This window comes from Pimephales promelas, chromosome 2 (assembly GCF_988280905.1).
Source record: "Pimephales promelas chromosome 2, fPimPro1.hap1.1, whole genome shotgun sequence".
Taxonomy (NCBI): domain Eukaryota; kingdom Metazoa; phylum Chordata; class Actinopteri; order Cypriniformes; family Leuciscidae; genus Pimephales; species Pimephales promelas.
In genome coordinates, this window is record NC_142770.1 from 4,156,948 (window position 1) to 4,179,489 (window position 22,542).

The window sequence follows — 22,542 nt, forward strand, 5'->3', positions numbered from 1 at the left end:
AGTTTTAGCTATATTGAGAGCTAATTTATTAAGTTTCACCCAATTTGTAATGGCATTAAGTTCATTCTGCAAGGTGCAATGTATTTCGTTTATTGTAGATGCTGCGTAAAACATTGTAGCATCGTCTGCATAAAGTACAACATCTGCTCTTGAAACAGCATATGACATATCATTAACAAACACTGAAAATAACAATGGACCCAAACAACTGCCCTGAGGAACACCACATGACAACTGCTTACGATCAGAAAAGCTTCCATTGAAAAATACCTTCTGAACATCTCATGTCATGTGTTCGTCAAAAGCAAGGCTCGAACTCGAGGCCGAGCACATCTTCTTTAAAGAACTATGCGCTCTACGCCGCTGTAGCTGTTCGTGACAGGCCTGTTTTTGCTTAAAACACCCCCTCCCCCATACATATAGATACAGACACACACACACACACACACACATATATATATATTGTCTTATATTTTGCCAATGAACTAAAATCGAAACCATTATATGGCTTTCATAAAATGCCTTCATAAAACAGCACAAGACGTTAAGAATAGGCATTCTGTGTGCACAATATAGACAGATTAATAGAAAGAACAGAAGATAAATTAATATTTTTAAATAAAAATCTTTAAGAAAGTGAGACATTGTGGCTTGATTTGTTTTATTAATATTAATTTTTCATTACCAAAATAACATTATGCAATGTGAAGAGACTACAGGTTACAAGCATCATACATTTAAAAAATACAATAATAAAAAAACGTTGTAAATGTTGTAAAGTTTGTTTCAGATCAACACCTGCAATTGACCACTAGGTGTCACCATGGAGAGGGGTGTCGGATTGATTCGAAGCCTGGAAACAATATAGCACATTTGCTTCAACTGTTTCATTGCTTCACAAAGCCTCGATCTGCCCATCACTACTCAGATTTAATCAGATCTTGAGAGATTTTGTGTTTTATTTTCAGTTGATTTCATTTGAGGCTTTAGCTGGAAGTAGTTCTTATGTTTCTCTTTTCTTTAGTGATTCTGCTTATTAAAATCAGGTGTTCATCAATAATGCTCAATCATTATTCAATCAATTAATTGTCTCATTAACTCCAACACTGATTCAGTGTTACATTTAACAGCCTGTTGTGTGCACACTCAGCAGTGTTCATTTCATCTGGGCAAACCCATGTAGGGCCACCATGGAAACCATGGACAAAACTGGCTGGGTCTATATAATGTCTATAATGTCATGAAGAGGCAACATCCAGTCATTATTATAGATCAGTCGGTGGATCGGTAATGGCCACCGGAAGTAAACTTTCACTTGCTGTAGTGAGATTAAAGACTTCTTCACCGGCGTAACTCTAGCGCAAAGCACACATACTGCTTGTGTGATATCCACTGGCTCGGCTTTATGTTTTAAAACAGAAATATTTCCAATAGTGTTAAGTAACAGTCCTTTACAAAACTAAATGATCAAATGTTATTCCACTTTCTGTAAAAAAAGTCAAATTCATCAACATAACTCAAAAGCAAAATAAATACATTAAATAATGTAAACTTGCAGATTTCTTCTGCAGTAAATGGAGAAATGTTGAATTTGACCCTGGATGGTCAAATATGTTAATGTCTCTTTATGCGGAAGCTGATGAAAGGCTATTCGGTAAACGAATGTGTCTCATCTGAATATTTTTTTCTGTTTGCAGTGTAACCTAAAAGAAAACGCATAAGACAGTAAAATAAAAAAAGACATAAGAAAAGGAACAATGTTTTTGCATGTACAGTAATGAGTAAAGACAAAAAAACATATGAGGAGTTAATAAAATATAAATATATATTTTAAAAAACATCTGAAATCAATGCGTTTCTTTTTTTCTTTTTTTCAGGTTGCTATTAAAGATTATTGGAAATTAACATATGATTTTAAGTTCACATGTTTTTCATACTGCAAATAATTGCTTTTAATTCTGTGTTTTATGCTAAGAGAAACTAAAACAAGAAGTGACACTACGGTAAAAGATGTCTGTGGATGTAGACATTAAATCAGCAATAACAAATTCTGAAGTCAGATGCAACACTATTATCTATTTACAATCATATATATATATATATGACACTGGCTGATTAACAGAAATAAGGATGTTCTTTTTGACACACACATCTACAGTCACATGATTAATCTACTACTTTTATAAACTTATAGTACTGACACTACTTCATTGGATTATGCTTTAATAAATGCTGCATTTGGATCCTTAATCTTAGTGTTTCTGAGCAGTTTGTGACACACGGTGTTGATTTAAGAATCTGTTGCACTGAAAGATTTACTCACCAGAGACAGAAACCCTGAGTAACTCCAATTCGTTTTTTTCCTTTTCTGTTGATTCTGAAGGTTTAAACAGTATGTAGTCCTCGAGTTTTATCTCCATATGTTTTTGAGCGTCTCTCTGTATTTCAGTATCATTTTCAAGATCGTAAGATTCTCCGTCAGCTGCCACATCAGTACCAAGAAAAAAATATGTATTACTAAACCAACCCTGATCATTTGCTCCAAATACGTCCCTGGCTCTCTGATTTATATCTAAACCCTTCACACTGAATCACATTCACACTCACACCACAAGGGAACATGAACAAACACATGATCTGATGCTTCAAGAATTATCTTATAATCATTTACAGTCCTTCAAGCAACGAGACTACCACTTCAACAATATTACTACAGTCTCCATGAATAGTCTCTACGAAATCAAAAAACAATAAAATTCTATTTTTTATGTAAAGTAGGCCTATTGTAAATAATTTATCTGTGCACAACATCTTTTGTTTAAAATTTGTTGATGTGCTACTTCATAATCTTATCAAAATAACAAATTTTCTCTGATTACTTCAACATAGTCGATAACTGAGGTGCAAGATGGCACCAGCTGTGTTTGAATTAAAGGAAAGCGAGTGTGTAATTTTAAACACATGAAATATACGCCGGCCTTAAATACCCAGATGAGTCATTATTAGGGTTGGGTATCGAGAATCGAGTATCGATTGGAACCGAGACTAACTTTTCGTTTTTCCCGGAATCGTTCAAAAGTTAAAATTTCGATTCCTAGTTTCGATATTCACAGTCCGCCGACCGGAAGAAGAAACCGCTGAACAACACCAACGAAGAAGCGTCTACCGGAAGTGTTTGCATAACCACGCGAGTCGAACATGAGTACCTTACGTCGGCGATCCAAATTGTGGCTTCACTTTTCTAAAAATAACGAAATCTCGGCAAAATGCAAAATTTGTGACAAAAGGAGTATTTTTACAGAAGGAGTATTTCCTTCAGAAAGGATTATTTCCTTCAGAAAGGCCGTTGGTTAGCAAGGTTAGCTTAACTTTTTTGACCCTGCATCTTAAAAGAATCGGAATCGAGAATCGTTAGGAACCGGAATCGAAACAAGGAATCGGAATCAGAATCGTTCAAATTTAAACGATACCCAACCCTAGTCATTATACCGTATTGCTAGGCGTATTCGAGAAGCGGCCCTGCGCAGACCGATCAGTGTAATGGCACTTTCCTACTGCAGGTACGGTTCGACGTGGCACGGTTCGGCTCACTTCGCTTTTTCACTGCGTGATACGTCTCGACACAGCATGGCACGGTTCGCTTTAGCTCGGTTTGCTTAGTACCGCTTCAAAGTGGATGGGATTATATTGTGATCGTTATAGTTTATCCTCTCCTCGGCAACCAACGAGAGGATCGTTTGCACTTTGTCCACTAACCACGATTTAGTTATTTATTTTTTGGAAATTTTCTTTCTTGCTTTTTACTTCAAGCAAGTAGTTTTAAAACAGGTGCTACAGCGGTGGCTATAGCGGTGGTCTGATGTCCTGAAAATTCTTTCTACCATACCGTATCGGTACGGTATGCTTGGAACCTCAACAGTGGTGGTACCAGGGCCTGAAATTAACACCCGACCACCTGCCAAATGCGGGTGAATTTTTCTATTGGCGGGTAACACTGTCAATCTACCTGCCAGATTGGCAGGTAGCCAATGAGAATTGAGTGATTCGGATTTTTAAATTTCAACTAAGTCTGCCATTGCGTTTGACTTTAGCTAAAATGTGGCGGCACATTACTGGGGTAAAGAGGCCAGCTGAAACAAACAACCAACAAAAATATGAGGATGAGAAAAAGAAAAGTAAAAGAAGACATTTTAATACAAAGTGGACAATTGGCGGCAATGGCAAGGTTCGTAAAGCGGCTGATTTATGACAGCAACTGTTGTTTCGTAACGTTCATGCGATCAGAAGAAGACGAGGCCCTTTTCTGACTACGTTTGGATGTGCGAGTATTAAACTGTTGGTGAGATGGGATGAGATAATGTAACGCTGATGTAGCCTACAGTACAATGAGAGTTGCACAGATGTGTGTTGGGAGTTGGGATGGAACCAGTGAGAAAATATCCGGTACCCGGTAACTTTACCAGTAATAACAATATTAATTTAGTTCATAGTTAACGGTTCCTGAACGCTGTAACTAAAAGCTGTCAGGATCTGTCTACGTGACTAAATCATCCATCAACACAGCCGCGTGTGATTTGTTTACATACGAGCTGCGGTAGGTCTGCCTGTGTTGAGTATATACTATAGCCTATACTAGGCTATATTGTGTGAGTGTCAAAATCAATGAATAAAACGATTTTTTTTTTATATGTATGTTCTTAGAGTTATTATTATTACTTGACAGAACTTAAATGTGTATTCTTACAAGTGAAAGAACAATATTGTGAAATTCCCGTTTTTTCACCTTTCTATAAAGGTGAAGGAAAAAAACCCAGAAATTTCACAATATTGTTCTTTTTACCAGCCATTTTTTGGCTGAGGCAAAATATGAGGCAAAAAAAAAAAAAAAAAAAGTGGCTGGTAAAAAGTCTCTGTGGCAGGTGAATTTTTAAATCCACCTGCCACAGTGGCCGGTGGCCGAAAAAGTTAATTTCAGGCCCTGGGTGGTACCATTTAAAGCGAGCCGAAGCAAGCCGTACCGTACCGTACCATGCAGTGGAAAAGCACCAATATGGCATCACATCAAAGCACGAGAATGATTATGAGCAGAGGCAGCCACATGCTTTCGAATCACTTTCACCATACTTTAATGTCTTATGCCAATCAGTCTGCACAGGGATGGTTTGATGATGACCTGGTGATGGTCATTAACAGTAAAGCTGATCTGGGAATATTGTGACTGGCCAATCCCCAGAAAGCAACATAGTATTGACCCAGATCCGGCCCACATCTGGTACACATGGATTCCACATGTATCAGATCTGGGCCGACAACCATGACCATGTTCGTTGTTCGTTTCCACACTTTTCCACAACTTCTTTTCGTAAAAAGCCACTTTTAGTGGCTTCCAGCTACTTACTGTACATTTTCTTAGTGATATTTGGTACTAGTTTATCAGGAAGTAACAGTTTTGTTCTCTTTGACTCTTAGGATGGAAACAGTGTTTAATAGCAAATATTTTATGCAATATTACAATTCTGCGTTAGGCTAAAGTCGAAACTTTGGATGGAATGTGTTTACATGACTAACACAAAATCCTGCAAAGCATGCATCTTTGAAAAATGATTATGAAAATGAAATTGTTACTTACATTTTAGTCTTTTTCTTTTATATTTCCTATAGAGATAGTAAATCATTAAGACCACAACTGGTAGTAGCAACACGTATGTAAGAAAAAGGATTTCAATTTGGCCTAAACCACCTGAAGGTTGATTCAGTATTGGAATTTTCACATGTGAATCTGCAATGAATAGAAGCATAAAGTCATAACTCTGACCTCTATACAACAAATTTAAACATCAAAGCAAGGTAAGTTATTTATCTAGCACTTTTTTTACACAATGGTAATACTTGTAAAAGATAAGCAGTACAAAATAGCAACCAATTTAAAATGTATTCAAATAAAATTCACTAGTTAAACAAAAAATGAAGAGATATAGAATACAGTTTTTCCCCTAAGATTTTTTTTGGGGGGGAGGGGGGTCATCAAAAAGAGTGTATAATAATTCAAATCATGTATTATTATTATTTTTTTTTAAATATATAGATATATGAAAAAATTCAAACTACTTCTTTGTTTTGCTGGTAAAAAAATTAAGCCATAAAACACTAATTTTATCAAACTTTTTGTCAAATAATGTGCTGCACAATGAGCTTTATGAGCGTTAAAATTAAAACATGGATTATTCCTTAAATTCAGTTTTGTTTCAAAAATTCATAATTTATATGGCAATATATAGGCAAAAAAACTGCGCAAGTGTCACACGTGTGTCTTCAGTGTATGTGTGTGTGTGTGTGTGTGTGTGTGTGTGTGTGTGTGTGGTAAATAAATCTGCGCGTCGGCTGCACCAGAGTTGTTGAAAAACATATTCATATTTAACGGCTCTGGGCTGCACTATTCATTCACATGGAACATGCGATTCATACGAACAGGATTCGTGTTTAAATAGTATTTGTGGTTTAATATTCACACACACTAGTCTATATCGCGATTTTTATTTCAAGTGTACTGAACCGCTTTCTATTTATTCCTCAAATATACAGTAAAATCCTTTTTTAATGACTGGATTTAGTCAGCATTTTGTCCGCCCCCCTAAAACAATGGTAGGGAAAACACTGGAATATCTACATCTGGGGTGTCTCCAATCAACATCCAAGCATCTCAACACTTAATATCTATATCTGGGGCGTCTCTAATCAATATCCAAGCGTCTCAACACTTATAATCTATATCTGGGGCGTCTCCAATCGACACCCAACAATCTTTATACTAGCTCTGTGTCTACAGTCGACAACCGGCTTCAAATTTGGATCCAGTAAGCTACCTGAATTACAAATACATTCGGAAATGTTACTCAACTAAATTCACATTAAGTGAATCTAGCCTTGGCCAGGAGGGGTTGATGTCATCAGGCGGTACCCATCGTTCATTGGATGTTTCAACCCTTGTCCGCAACACCCTCCCGATGGTAGGTCAGCAGTGGTGGCCAAATCACTGCCCATCTTCTCCTCCAGACTTCCAGCTCAACTCCTCCCTCCTTCTCCATAACCAGCAAGAGGCTCTTTCCGCTGCCTCCCCCATCCTGCGAGCTGCTGCCTTCCTCTCTTTCCCTGTCATTCCAATGGCTGTGAGCATTCTCCATATGGACTGAGCAGGGAATCTGACCTCGACCGGGAACAGCCAAGCCTGCCAGCCTTTCCCCCTGCAGTCATGCAGAAGGTTTTGGTATTTGGTGCTCTTCCGTTCAAAGGCCTGTTCACACCCCTCTCCCCATGGGACTGTAAGTTCTATAAGGATAATCTTTTTTTCCCTCTTTAGACCACAGTACCACATCCGGCCTCAGGCTTGTCTGGACAAACTGGGGGAACTGCAGTCTTCCTCCCAGGTCGACCTTCATTTCCCATGATTGGGCCTTTTGTAGAAGACTTGTTCTTCTTATTACTGTGGTTGGTGGCTTTTTCCCCTCCCTTACAAACTGCATTGATGTTTTCCGAGGTGGTAGGCGTTTCTTTTTCCTCTCCTGCTCTAAGGTGTTAGCAAGTGTCATGAGCACCCTGTCGTGGCGCCACCTGTACCTTCCATGGGTGAGTGCTTTTTTACAACCGGACAGGATGTGTGGCATGGTGCCCCTCTCCCTACAAAGCTTGCACGATGGGTCATCTCTCATTCCCCACTTGTGCAAGTTTGTTGGGGTTGGCAGTGTGTCAAACTGATCTCAGCAGGAAGGAGATGTGGAACGGCTCCAGTCTCCCTAAGTCCGCCCAGGTGATTTTCCTCTTGGGAAGATCCCATTTGGTCCAGGATCCTTGGGAAGCTAGGTCCACTGTCTTTGACCTTTGTCCTTCCTCTTCCAGGTTCCATGCCTCCTCTTGAATCATCATGGCTCTTCTTTCACTGGTTCCTGCCTTCCTCCACTGTTGGAAATGGGAGGTTCCAAGGCCCTGTCTTCCGGTGCATGGAACACCAATGATATCCCGTAGCTTCAACATGCTTTCAGCTCGTGCAACAGTTGAATGAGCTGCCCACTTGCGACCTGATCTTGTAATGACACCTGCATGTCTGACTTGTTCATCCTGTGAGTCTCTGTCATTACAACTAACTTTGAATTCCTCAACCTTTAAGATGAAGTTGGAGCTGCCCTGACCTTATATAGAGGCCTACTGTAGCGAAGCTTGGAGAGATCCCCAACCATTTTCGGAGGTACTTATTGATCTTCCTCTCCATTCCTTCAATGCATGTCATTGGGACCTCATACACAGAGTCAACAGCCACATGAGTCTTGGCAACAGCTCGTGCTGATAGAGCCAAGCTTTAAACTTTCTGGGGAGTCCTGATTTTTCAATCCTCCTCAGCCATTCCTCCATCTGCTTTTCCGCACTGGCTTTATTGTTCCTGTCAATAAGTGAGTCATCAAACCACTTTCCGAGCAAACAACTAACTTACTCCGCTAACATCATTTACTAGACAGACTCCAAATAATGTCTTTGAATATGAGAATTTTTGAGAAAATCCCACCAGCAAAAAGAATACAACCGTATTTATAAAATAAGAGATTGGCAAAATTGCCATTACTTAATTCATACATTACCTAATTTTCTTACAACTTGATTGGTTCTTTATATGCAAACCTGTTGCTAGACCAAAGTCTGTTTTCTTGATTACTTCATTGTTTCAAACCTAGACACCTGTCTAGTTTAATTTCCCTATTTGTTATTTTTACACACTCAGTCATGAGTTTTCAACCAAAGGTTTTGGAAACATTTAAGACTCAAAAGCATATGAATGTTGTTCCTGCAAGAATAATAAATGTTAGTTATAAGAAATATAAAAAATCCAATATTTAAAAATTAGTTATACATTTCATGACATCATGGAGATATACAGTACTGATCAAAGGTTTGGAAACATTCACTTTAATGTTTTTCAATGAAATATCATTGACAAATCTTTTGTAACAGTACACACTACAATTTAAAAGTTTGGGGTCAGTAATGTATTTATTTTATTTTTTATTTATTTTTTTTGAAAAATAAAGTAATACTTTTTTTTTTAGCCAGGATGTTAAATTGATAAACAGTGATGCAGATTTCTATTGTTAGAAAAGATTTAAATTTTTAATAAATGCTGGTCTTTTGTAACTTTTTATTCATCAATAAATCCAGAAAAAGTAATGTAAGCATTTGATGCGCATAACACTTTCAAAAACATTGTTTCCAAACTTTTGAACATTACTTGATTCTAGTTAGGGGAAAATAAATATAGGCCCATGTTTTTCCCTAACACAAAAATATTTTGCTACAAATCATAGTCTGTGAATATGACACTGACCTGATAGGTCTAGAAGTGAGACATTAATGACTGAATTATACTAACCAATGAGAGCAACAAAGCTCTTTATGATTCTGCATCTGTTGCTGATAATCTGTAATTCATATTCTCCACAGTCTGTGTCTGTGATGTTCATGATGGTCAGAGATCCAGTCTGATGATCCAGCTTCAGTCTGTCTCTGAATCTCTCAGTACTTTCATTACACTGAACATCTGTACAGGTTTTACTGGGATCTCCAGTGATTTTAGCAATAAAAGTGCCATTAAAATACCACGTCATCAAATCTTTTGGTTTTCTTATTTCACCAGAATCGAAAGTGACAGATTTTCCCTTCTTCACTGACTTTCTCTTAATTGTATCCATCACTGCATCAGGAACCGCTGAAACACATTTAAAAATTCTGCATTTTAAAATTCTGGATTTTGAGACATTCATTTGATTGCTAAATAAAAAGTGAACAGATAATTTTAGTCCAATTTCAGTTTTAGTATCAATTTCGCCTGTCTTTCCCATCCTTCAATCTGAAATCAAAGCCCTCAGTTCTGATTACAACTTCCTACCAATGCGGCACATCTTCCCCCTACTCCCCGAAGAGCCAAGAGCAACTCGTTCTCGGAGATGGAACTGCAAACTTTGTAGGAGCCTGGACATGGGGAGAAATACATACCCTGAACTTCTCCATCACTGTCTCAAATCTGGAAGGCGAGACTAGGGCATCAAGGAGGAAGGTCTTTTCTCTTTCCTTAAAGGAGGGGTAAGTCATTTTTGAAATGCGCTGCAGCTGGCCTCCGTTACACTCGCAATACAAGAGAGGATGACTGTTTATCATAGCAGAAGCGCAACAGAATAATGCTTAACGATGCTTCATGATGAACGAATGACAAGGAAGCACAAAAACTGAACGTACACTAGACAACAGTAATTACAAACAAGAGTTGGTTATTAGTTGCCAACAGCACAGCAGCTCCGGACACACGTGAGTCATGAAACTCAAACGCAGTGTTACTCACGTGTGCAGCAATTTAAAGCAACCTCTGTGTCTGTTTTCGGCCCTTCCCTCTTCAGACAGCTTTCCTAATATTATTGCGGATCATAAAGCTCTTGCCCAGACACTTCATTTTCCAGTGATTTCTTCTTCTTGGCTAAACATTCGTTGTTGTGTCGGCCCGACTAACATCCAAATAGCATATTTCAAATATGACTCATCCCACCTTAAGCCACAAATGCCAATCCGCCACTACCATTGCGCAATGGATCGTTCGATGCCTCTGAGGATATACCCTCACCCTGGTCAAGGTCAGCCTGGTTCAGCCTTTGAGTAGGTCAGCCTGGTTCATTAATTAATTAATTAATTCAAGCATTCATTCATCTAACCTAGATGTTATCTGGCATGGCTTGGATGTGACAAAAATATCCTCGGGGAGAGACTGCTTGCTAAATTCTCTTTAACCTGAGGCATTTGTCCATAACCCTGCGCACACATCCACACAATAATCACATAACATGAATTTAAACAAAAGGGACTATGCTAGCAAAGTAAGGGCGCTTCCACAAACCCATCACCTCAGTGTGCAGGTCCGGAAGAAAGGAAAGGCTCACCGGAGCTGGGGACTTACGACCTGTGTGACGGAACGGCTGCCTCCCCTGTATTATCACCTCAAAGTCACCCTTAAATCACCACTCATAGTCAGGCTCACGACTGGAGTAGGTGTAAGGCTGCCTTTACACTTGCGACCGGTATCCGGATGTTGTCCACATACACTTTGAAAAGACCAGTGTAAGTGCAGAATGTTATCCTCGTGTCCAGGTTCTGAGGTGGTCAAGGACGCATTGTGATCGGATCTCAGTGATTCAGCCATCATGTCTGCATTCACAGGTGATTTGTAGGCATTCATCTTCCTCGTTTTGCGTGATTTGGTTTTTAAAAGAAAACCCATTCCCAAAGGGTTGACTTTGCACCGGAGCCATCCTTTTTTAATCTTTTTTTTTTCTCCTCGGGAATGTGAAACCCGAACTGTTATCCGGATACAGAAGACAATTGATGTGGACAGGTGTAAACGCACCGTGCCTTGATTGGCTTATGATCGGATCTGCTTGATCGGATCAGTGGTCTCATGTTAATGCTACGTGTAAATGCAAATTAAGAGAGAGAAGGGGCGTTGTAACAACCAGGACTCATGGTGTGCAAAGAGGCACAGCTGAATCAAATTGGGCCTTGTTGCCATCACTGGTAAATGCCAAGTGTGCCTTTCTTCAGGAAATCGGTTTCTTTTTCCCGCGTGCATGTATGTTGGTGTTGTTGCAGGTCCAGGTGGCGAGAGGAGAGATATTCCCACGCTCCAAGCCATGAGTTGCAGTACCCATATGTCCGTGCAGGGATGCACATGTAGTGTTGTCAAAAGTACTAACTTTGGTACCAAATCGCCCGCTAATTACCTCTGATTGGCCATTGTGTTCACACGCTCAAAGGATTTGTCTGTGATTGGCTAGAATGATCAATGCAAGGGAGCGTTTGAGAGCACACGGAAGTGTTTAAAACATTTATTTTTATTTATTTATTTTCGGCAGCGGAAGCTTTTGAATGCACACCCAGGCATCTATCAGCGGACTGGTCCTACTTTCAAACACTCAAGTTTATATTTGTGTAAGCACTTGATGAAGAGAGAACTTGATGTATATTAACAACATGTTTTTGAAGAGCTAATCCTTGTAGCCAATCACAGACATTTTTGTTGACCGTGTGAGTATAACGGCCATTCTGAGGTGTTTACGACTCCGCTGTCAATTTTTTTCAATTTCAGTATCGACTTTGCACCGAAATCGGTACTTTTGACAGTACTACGTGTCACTGCATGCCATCAGGCTGAAGAACGGCCTTTCTTTCTCATCTTTCCCTTGGGAAGATGAGGCGCTGGAGCCACCGGGACCCTGCCCACTTTACCTGGACAAACCCATCCGAGCACTACCTGCCCCAGCACAACGAGGACACCATACCCCCTATCTATTTTAGACACTTTTTCCCCATTGACACGTTATCCCAATTTTTTACATTTTATTTTTATGTTAGTAAACGCCTCACCGAGGCCTGACACCACACCCACTGTGTCTGTCAATGCTCCTTCCTCCACACCTGGCAGATATCTTCCTTTTAAGTGGCCACAGAAAATTTTGTGCTTCGTGTCAGACCAATAGTTGGCCCGTGGAATGAGTCTTAAGCTTCCATAGCTCATTGTATGCAGGGCTTTGATGGGAAATGTGTCAGATTAGGGCTGGGCGATATATCGAGTTTGTACAATGTATCGTTATATTTTTTGAAACGATATGGAATGAGGCAATACCGTTTATATCGATACAGTAGTTTGATATGAGCACATCTGAAAAATAGCGGAGGTTGCAGTGTGAGCTGCTGCAGTGAAAGTAGCTAGGCTACGTAGTACAATTTGTCCTAAACATGACACAAGCTTATATTAATTGCGTCAAAATCACTTTGATATAGTTAACAAGTTTAAGGCAGCTTGCCGCCCTGCTCTGACAGACACTGTTGCTGACTGACAGATATACTTGCGCTGTTTAATGCGTTTGAGATGTGGTGCTTTCCTCAGTGCTCAACTTACATTTCACATGTATATTCTCCATCTGTAAATGTTAGAAAGTAAAGCAAATATGTCCATTTCACAACAAATATGTCCATGTCAGAAGAGGACGAGCTTCTGCAAGTGAATCTCCGCTAAAATTCATGCTTCCTTGAACGAGCGCCGGCGCGCGCATGCGCGTGAATAGTACTACGTAGTACGCAATAATTCTGACTAAAATAAACATATTGCTAAAATATTTGTTGTTGGAGAAAATAAATGTGCCATATGTGGAATTTTAAACCTACAAGTATATATTTTTAATGAAAGTGAAAGTGATTATAATGGGGTAATCAAATGCAGGCTAATATAATTAGTTTGGGCTTTTGTTTTTAATTTCATTTTTAGTTTAGCTTTTAGTCAATATAAAAACAAAAGCTTTTTGCACATAATATATTGCATAGCCTATATTATATTTGTTTCCATATCCTTCAATATCAACATTGTTTGTAGGGTATCATTGGGCCGAATGTGAATATATATATATATATATATATATATATATATATATATATATATTCAATATAAAGATTTTCTTTATCTAAATAGAAAACGTAGAAAGTACCGAGATATATATCGTATATCGCCATTTGACCAAAAAATATCGAGATATGATTTTTTGGCCATATCGCCCAGCCCTATGTCAGATGCAATGTCTGTACATTACAACACTAGTTCCTCTGAGAAGGAAGCATGCTTTTCTCCAACTTAGGACAAATACAAAAGCCGCATCACCATATCCTCAGCACATGACGCTGGTGAGTTCCCTCAAAAGGGAACAATGAGTATGAAATAGTAGATGCAGATGATAAGAAAGGAATTCATTCATTTAAAACATTTCTAATCAAACTGAACTGATTAATGATGCAGGAAATTGTAAAGAAAAGTATATTTAAGCTTCTTAACACAATGATCTGAACATATGTAACCTGATTTCAAACATTCAGTAAACAACTCACCATGGACAGAAACATTAAAGGTCATATCATTGTTTCTGATGCTGATGATTTTTAGCTCATATTCTCCTGAGTCTGTGCCTGTGATGTTCATGATGGTCAGAGATCCAGTCTGATGATCCAGCTTCAGTCTGTCTCTGAATCTCTCGGTGCCTTTATTACACTGAACATCTGTACAGATACAACTGAGATCTCCATTAATTTGAGCTATACGAGTGTCATTAAAATACCATTTAATCTTCTCTTGTTGGTCTCTTTCAACACCAGTGTATAGAGTGACTGAATCTCCCTCCATCACTGACACTGACACTTCATCTGATCCAACACCAACACCTGGAGAAGAATTGAAGTTATAAATATGGCATTATAAACCAAACTTGTGTAGAGACATTTTTTTTTATCTTATCTTGAACACTTTTCTTGTTGCGCATTGCCGCGACGTTCCGTCTCGCATCATCATTTGCGTCGTACACCAGCCAACATCGAGTGACCTTGACATCGGGAGATTGTGAGATCCGTGTGATATTTTGTTCGGCCACCCCTGCACTGTTTCAACTGGAAGACAGTGCGTTTGTGGGGTTTGTGTTGTAGGCTACATATCATTGTGTAAATGAACTGTCAGGAATTGACAAGTTGTTTTGAGTGTATTTGTTCATCGTTGGAAGTGGCAACGACCGCGTGCCCATGTGAGAAATAGCTTAGTGTTAAAAGTTCACTTTGAAATTAATTTTTGGTATGTTTTATCTTACCTCAAGGGCATGCAAGATGTAGGTGTCTTTGTTTCCACAGTATTTTCAATTTTGATATTTTTAGGTCAAACCGTTCTTGTCTATCTCTCATATAATGGACGTCTATGGTCACCACCTCAAAGAGCATGCACAGAGAAGTCCATATTAAACATGATTTAATGACTCGTAAATGTAAGTACACATTGATGGCCTAAGACACGAAACGAGCGGTTTGTGTGAGAAAACGAACAGTATTTATATCGTTTTACCTCTTGTAATCACAGCCACGTCCTCCAAGTGATCTGAGGCCGCGGGCGCTTCGTTCTGCGCAAGCAGGAGAAGTGATCTCTTGCGCGGTTGGGAAAAAATATCGACGTTGTCTGTTGATATAACGAATTCGTCTTCCATTGCAATTTCCTGTTTATCTAAATATGTTTAGATCTTCGCAGTGAAGGGTAACACTTCTGAAATCTGTGTAAACAATGAGTGACGTACACTCGTGAGAGATCAGTTCCAGCGCGTGCCGGAAATGAGTGTGTGTCTATTTCATGAGTTCACACTTACATATAATTTTGAGGGAGTAAGATTTAATGCGTATTTGGTGTGCTGTCCGGAGGGAGGGCTCCGAGTTCGGAGTTCAGCCCGAACCCCGTATGTAGTGTTTTTAGACCCTCTTATCATTGATTGCTGAGTGCTGTCCACTTGAGTTAATTATCTGTAAGAGTTCCTCCCGAACTTAGTTAATAACACTTCATTTACATAAAGTATTATTGCTATTTTCTTTATATTCACGTCTCCGTTGTTTCCTTGTAGGAACGAACCTGTGTCCTTTGGGCCATTATTTTCCTGGGTGAAATTCCCAGGGTCAGTCTTATGAAGGGTCAGGTGTCCAGTGGCCTCTGGAAATCCTTATCCACCTCCTTTATAATCCTTTATAGTCCAAAATAACGAAAACCACTCCTTTGGTGCCACATTTACATTTAAGGTATAGCGTATATTAGATTAATATTATATAGGCCTGTATATAACGGAGAGAGTATATGAATGAAACTTTTCAGATGAAGTTTTAAAATCACTTAACCTAAGGATTTATATACCCATTTTTAATATATTTGGCCATATTATTTATTTATAATTTTTTTTAATTCATTTTTTAAACCACTCTGTCTCCACACCCTCAGAAACACTTAATTCTATGTACTCAACACATTCTTCATCGACATAACACTACCAATTAATACGTCTAGTTGATCAACTCTAACCAAGCTGGAGATGGTCAAGCTTTTTCTCTTATAGGGGGAAAAGAGAAATACAAAATACAAACAATTTATTTCGAGTTAAATTAAACTCAAATTGATTCAAATAAATTAATAATATAGGCCTATATTATTTCGTTATCAAGTAAAGAGATTTAACAAAAAAAAAAATTCTTACCATGGTCGAGCAAAATACTCGCTGAGATCAAAATAAAAATAAAGTTCATTTCACTTGTTCTCATGAAAAAAAATGTATTCCTGCCTCCCTGATTGTATTTTACAAGTGAAAGGAAAATCCTGAAAGAGTTAAGTTTTGTACTTTGTAATGGGCGGTCCTCAATATTTAAACGTCACGTAAACAACACCTACAAAATTATATATTATATTTTAATCTCAAATAGGCTTAAGATATAAGGATTTCTTATCTTAAGGATAAGAAAACACGCACGCCCATGCGCGCGCAACATGGAAGTGCGCGTGAAAGACTCTTTTGGAGATTCACACAGTTAACCGATTAACCGATTTTTGTTTCAAATCCGTTTAATTTATAAACTAAAATATTTGTAAGACAATTGGATAATATCCTATCTCGAGCTAAGTGGAGACGGTGTTTATAAAAATGCAGTAGCATACAGCTACAGCTATAATGGGAAACAAGAGCTCCGTCTGTGTTTTTGTAAAATGTGTCTATTGTTTTTTTTTTACTGTTTTTGACACTTTGGGCGCTTATTTCTTATTTTCTTACCCTCGCTTCCTTTCCTCGAGTCTCAGCTCGTAGGATGAGAAGGATGAATGGAAGAAGGACGGGGATACCGGCTTAGACTATTGGAATGTTCTTGATCTATCGAGTGTCACTCCAAAGTTTACGACGTCTAACTTTGATTGACGTGCACCAAGATCTTTATCCTGTTACCTGGAAAAAGAGAGCGTTATAGCGAAGAGGAAAAGCCATAGGAGAAGAGTTATGAGGAAGCCCATATAACTGGGCGTGTTTTATGCATAAGTTCCGGAACAGGATAAGATTATTTTGCATAAGATTGTAAAAAATGCGGCAGTTAAAAACAGTTTTGGTTAAGTTCCCGTAAAAATATATGGAGAGAAAATTGCAAGAGGCATAGCCTACTAGTTATCTGGATTCATTTAAACATTAGGCTATTAAGCAGTAGTGATAATACAGACTGCCATTATGTTTAAGCTTATATTAAATTACCTCTGTCAAACAAAGTTTTTATTTGACTTTAACTGTTCTGTGAATGTGATCAGGTTCATAAAAGCAGATGAACATGCCCGTCACTAACACAAATGTATGCTTACACCGAATGCCCCTGTCACGCAATGAGTGGGGGTTCAATCTTCAACTGGCTGGCAGGAGCTGCCACTGGCAGGTCACGTGACTGACTGGCAGCTGCCAGTGGTTGTCTGTCAGTCTGCCTTTGGCAAGTTTCAGAAACCATTGATTTTTGACAGTTTTTGTGTTTTGTGTTCCTCCCTTTATAGCTCATTTATTATGTATCTGTTGAAATTATTGTTATTAGTAGTAGGATCCCAATTTAATAATCAAATGGCCGTGATCAGACTGGCAGCTTGCAGACGCTGCTGGACTCATCCAGCCAGCCGCTGCTGATCAGCGAATATAACGTGTTGCCTGACACTCTCGCTAAAAGGAAATAAATTGTTTTCTTATTATGAATAATGTATAATGTATAATGTGCCCACAGCCATTTGACTGGTTTAATCGGGATAAACGGCCCCAAAATACCAATCATATACAAGAATAAAGGCATGACATTATATTCATAATAAGAAAACAATTTATTTCCTTTTAGAGAGAGTGTCAGGCGACGCGTTAGACTCGCAGTCTCAGACTCGGCTGACTGGATGAGCGTCTGTAAGCTGCCAGTCGGATCACGGCCATTTGACTGGTTTAATTGCGACAACAGTACCCAAAAACACCAATCATACACAAGAATAAAGGCATGACATTATATTCATAATAAGAAAACAATTTATTTCCTTTTAGCGAGAGTGTCAGGCAACGCGTTATATTCGCTGATCAGCAGCGGCTGGCTGGATGAGTCCAGCAGCGTCTGCAAGCTGCCAGTCGGATCACGGCCATTTGACTATTAAATTGCGATCCTACTACTAATAACAATAATTTCAACAGATACATAATAAATGAGCTAGAAAGGGAGGAACACAAAACACAAAACTGTCAAAAATCAATGGTTTCTGAAACTAGACTGACAGACAACCACTGGCAGCTGCCAGTCAGCCACTGGCAGCGACTGGCAGCTGCCAGCCAGTTGAAGATTAGTCTCGCGTAGCCAGACCTTCAGACTGACGGCTGAAGGTCTGGAAATTATAGCAGCTTTCTTTGGCCAAGGCCCGCCCATAAGGCCGTTTGACCGACATGTCAAACAACCAATTACAGTTCGTTTTATTCAGCGTCACGTTTCGGGGCGTGGAAATGTCCCCACAACAAAAGACCGGCGTGCAACAAGTCAGTCAGCAGCAGTCACCGGAGGCGCTCGTTAACAACGGTCCGCGTTATTAAATTCACCCACGAACTTGCGCTCATGTCCATCTTATGCCCGCTTTGTCACACGGCCAGTTCAACCTCGTATAAATCAGGTTATGTGTGTAAATCACGTGCTCACGAGCGCACACTCAGACACACTGTCCCCTGCGCTGCTCGTGCGTCACAGTTATGTTCATAAAGCGCTCCCCGTTCACAGTAACCGGCTCGTCTCATTCAAAACAGCCAGCTGTAACATTAGCTGTCAGCGAGCCGCCGCACATTGAATACTCGCAGTCAAACGTTTGACTCTGCAGTATCTTATGCACCTTATAATCCAGTGTGCGCCCTATATATGAATACTGAATCTCGGCCAGCTGCGATGTCAGCGTCTGTTGTTTCATGTTTGCCCACAAACGCGGCTGATATCCCCTTCGCAATTAAGCACTTCACTTGATCTTCCATAATCGATAGGAGGGGACATACAACTACGTTTAGCTGATCTTGATTAATGCTCATTGTCACTCATAAACACAACAGTTTTTCTTCCGCAATCACACTTCTGCGCTTTGTTTCCCGGTGGACCGAAAATAAACGCGACACTGACGCCCCCCGGAAATCCAATCAGATGACGACTTCGACATTCCTGAAGTGTTTCCAGTTAAGTGTACCATATGCATCAGACGTTTAGCCAATGTTCCGTGGGCGTGACGTCTGAGGCTGAGACTAGTTGAAGATTAAACCCCTACTGCACGCAAATGACGTATGTCCGTCCAACAGGTTTTTTTTTTTTTTGGTTTTTTTAACCCACATCACTTCTGGAGAAAACACACCACGGTTTCAGATTGACTCATGATGAACTAGAAGTGAACTAAGACGTCTGTGAAATGTTAAAATGAGACAGTAGACTGTTTTGATTTAATTCATTTTTTTTGGTCAAACCCAACAATTAGCTAGATGAATATACAATTTTGAAACTAATAATCTTTATTTAAAAATTTTTGGTAGATTTACACAATATGACACCCTCCACTGGTTAGTCGGACATAACCTTAAAAAAACTGTCAATGTTAATTGATAACAATGAATATATTAGATATTAAGAACATTCTTAAGTCTTAATAAGAGACAAAATAGCATATACATATAGCCTAGTCTATGAAGATAAACACAACATGCCATCAGTGTGTGTGTGTGTGTGTGTGTGTGTGTGTGTGTGTGTGTGAACTAGGAGGGTCGTCAAACTGTTGGGGGAGGATTCACACACCAGTAACCTGTTCCATTGTGTTTGTTTTAAATGATTTTTCGGACAGCATTAAATGGTCAGACCTTTCACTGAGCTATTGAAGAAAATGTTTCACATGCTGGTCTTTTTCTGTTTGTGTGGTGGTAAGTTATACACATTTATATTGCTTATAATGTAATATATGTTGGGTTGGGTTGGGTTGGGTTTGGGGTCATGGAAGACAACAGAAATTTCTGTAGTTAATATAAACTAAATTAATGAAGACTAAGAGAGGAAGTCTACCACTGCTTTTAAATCACAGGTCATTTCCTCATCTCAGATTCAATACTTTTCAAATTAATGTTGCAAAAAACAGAGGAATCCTGGGTCCATTTTAACCCTTATGTGCTGTTGTGGCTTTTTTCAGCCACTAAGGGGTATTTTTTAGTCTTAATTTGGCCGTAACTTTTTCTTTGTTTCAGCAAATGGAATGATTTTTGGTGACAAATCTTATTTTGACACATATTTTGGGAAAATGCTTTGAAATTTTTCAAAAACTCAACAGTACACTCTGGGCAAATTCACTACCCTTTCGTTATGTTCGTGGCTGAAAAAAGCCACTACTTTAAACTGCTGTAAAAATGTATCAGATAAATATTTTTTTCAATTTTTTTTGCATAAATCTATTAACCGACCTCAGTCCTGATCAAAACTACTAAATGTTTAAAAAAATTTCAGGATTTTAACTCTTTAATTGCCAAATTCATAAATGATGTCACTGATTTGGGAAAAAAAACACAGAAAATGACTTATTTTCAATATAAAATATGATTGTGGACTGGATTTTTTTTCACCTTTTATCACAGTCTTGGACATGTCAAAGATTAGAAACAACATTGGTTTTGATGCATTGTTAGTTTTTGTGTAGCATCAGATTTTAACTTTTTCTCCCTCATTTACTGTTCGTGGCTGTTTTTGCCCCATTGACTTCCATTATAACCACATTTTTTGATTGCAAAGCCATGACACCATAAAATCATGCATTTTTGATTGTTGATGGTTTTCCCTGTTGGGAAGAGGTAAAATTTGTAATTTTTACTGTTGATAACCAGGTGGAACCATTTAACCCTTTAGACAGGCCTGTGCAAAAAAAAGCTTAGTTTCTGGCTTTTACATGCAGTTATATGGAGTATAATAGCATATTACAGTGTGTGTGTGTGTGGGTGTGCGTGAGTGTGTGAGAGAGTGTGAGAACTCACCTTGATGCGTCTGAGAAAATAAAAATATACACTTCAGCTCTCAAAACTACATGGAGTAAACAAAAACAAAGTAAGTGTATTTATGCATCTGCTGCCTTTTGATGGTGAGAAATGCAGACTAAACAAAAACAAAGCAAGTGGATATAAACGCTTGTCATTTGATGGTGAGAAGAGCAGCAAGCAACATGAGAGAGGGCTTGACTTGTAGTAAAGTTTTAGAGATGATTATGCAGTCTGACCCCTCCAGCGAGCTGCAGGAGGTATTGTCTTCTCACTCTGACCGCAGACTCAGGACAGTCAGATCCTGGTGTGGATGTGGCACCCTCATCATCATCTCAAGCTTCCACTGAAGGCGAGGAGGATTCAGAGGATCCTGGATCTGGATGGACTGGGAGAATCTTGAGAGGGACATGGTGGCTCTGAAAATCGCACTGCGATCATCCCACAGGCAACGTGTGGACTCCCCTCTGGATCTGTAGACGCTGGCCAAAATCAGTAGCCCCATGCACAGAGATCTGTGGAGTCCACCCCAGTCCAGTTTCTCATTGTGCGGTGCCCATGGAGGTTGGTCATGCTGACAACGAGGTCAGTCATCTCCTCCGTAAAAAACAGATTGAACACAGAATCCATGTTCTGAACCATTGCGATAGCATTGCGTGTCGGCCCTCGACTCACGCCTCTTGCAGGCTGAAGAAAGGGAATTGTCTCCGCATTGGTGGAAAACCATACTTCACCATTTCTCCCAATCCACCCAGATCCAGGATCCACAGAATCCTCCTGCTTTCAGTGGAAGCTAGAGCTCCACTGAAGGCGAGGAGGATTCAGAGGATCCTGAATCTGTGGACTCCACAGATCTCTGTGCATGGGGCTACTGATTTTGGCCAGCGTCTACAGATCCAGAGGGGAGTCCACACGTTGCCTGTGGGATGATCGCAGTGGTCGTGCGATTTTCAGAACCACCATGTCCCTCTCAAGATTCTCCCAGTCCATCCAGATCCAGGTTCCTCTGAATCCTCCTCGCCTTCAGTGGAAGCATGAGATGATGATGAGGGTGCCACATCCAAACCAGGATCTGACTGTCCTGAGTCTGCGGTCAGAGTGAGAAGACAATACCTCCTGCAGCTCGCTGGAGGGGTCAGACTGCATAATCATCTCTAAAACTTTACTACAAGTCAAGCCCTCTCTCATGTTGCTTGCTGCTCTTCTCACCATCAAATGACAAGCGTTTATATCCACTTGCTTTGTTTTTGTTTAGTCTGCATTTCTCACCATCAAAAGGCAGCAGATGCATAAATACACTTACTTTGTTTTTGTTTACTCCATGTAGTTTTGAGAGCTGAAGTGTATATTTTTATTTTCTCAGACGCATCAAGGTGAGTTCTCACACTCTCTCACACACTCACGCACACCCACACACACATATACACACTGTAATATGCTATTATACTCCATATAACTGCATGTAAAAGCCAGAAACTAAGCTTTTTTTTGCACAGGCCTGTCTAAAAGGTTAAATGGTTCCACCTGGTTATCAACAGTAAAAATTACAAATTTTACCTCTTCCCAACAGGGAAAACCATCAACAATCAAAAATGCATGATTT

At 39.4% G+C, this 22,542-nt stretch overlaps 1 protein-coding gene across 1 annotated transcript; it reads right to left on the reverse strand.

The window, feature by feature from the left end:
* Positions 1 to 546: 546 nt before the first annotated feature.
* LOC120487983 (uncharacterized) lies at positions 547 to 16,210 on the reverse strand. Its single transcript, XM_089119057.1, has 7 exons — positions 16,119 to 16,210; positions 13,869 to 14,289; positions 9,929 to 10,011; positions 9,413 to 9,748; positions 5,630 to 5,779; positions 2,324 to 2,482; positions 547 to 1,703 (listed from the first exon to the last, which is right to left on the reverse strand). Exons 1-7 carry the CDS (start codon positions 16,180 to 16,182, stop codon positions 1,648 to 1,650), a joined length of 1,269 nt encoding a protein of 422 aa, XP_088975183.1. The 5' UTR covers positions 16,183 to 16,210; the 3' UTR covers positions 547 to 1,647.
* Between the last annotated feature and the right edge of the window lie 6,332 nt (positions 16,211 to 22,542).

Coding starts and splice junctions, on each gene's coding strand:
- LOC120487983 (XM_089119057.1), bottom strand. CDS start 16,182: ATGAGAACAAGTGAAATGAACTTTATTTTTATTTTGATCTCAGCGAGT. Junction 10,012..13,868: donor ACTTTTCTTTACAATTTCCT/GCATCATTAATC, acceptor CCCCATGTCCAG/GCTCCTACAAAGTTTGCAGT. Junction 9,749..9,928: donor GGGGAAGATGTGCCGCATTG/GTAGGAAGTTGT, acceptor AATGTGTTTCAG/CGGTTCCTGATGCAGTGATG.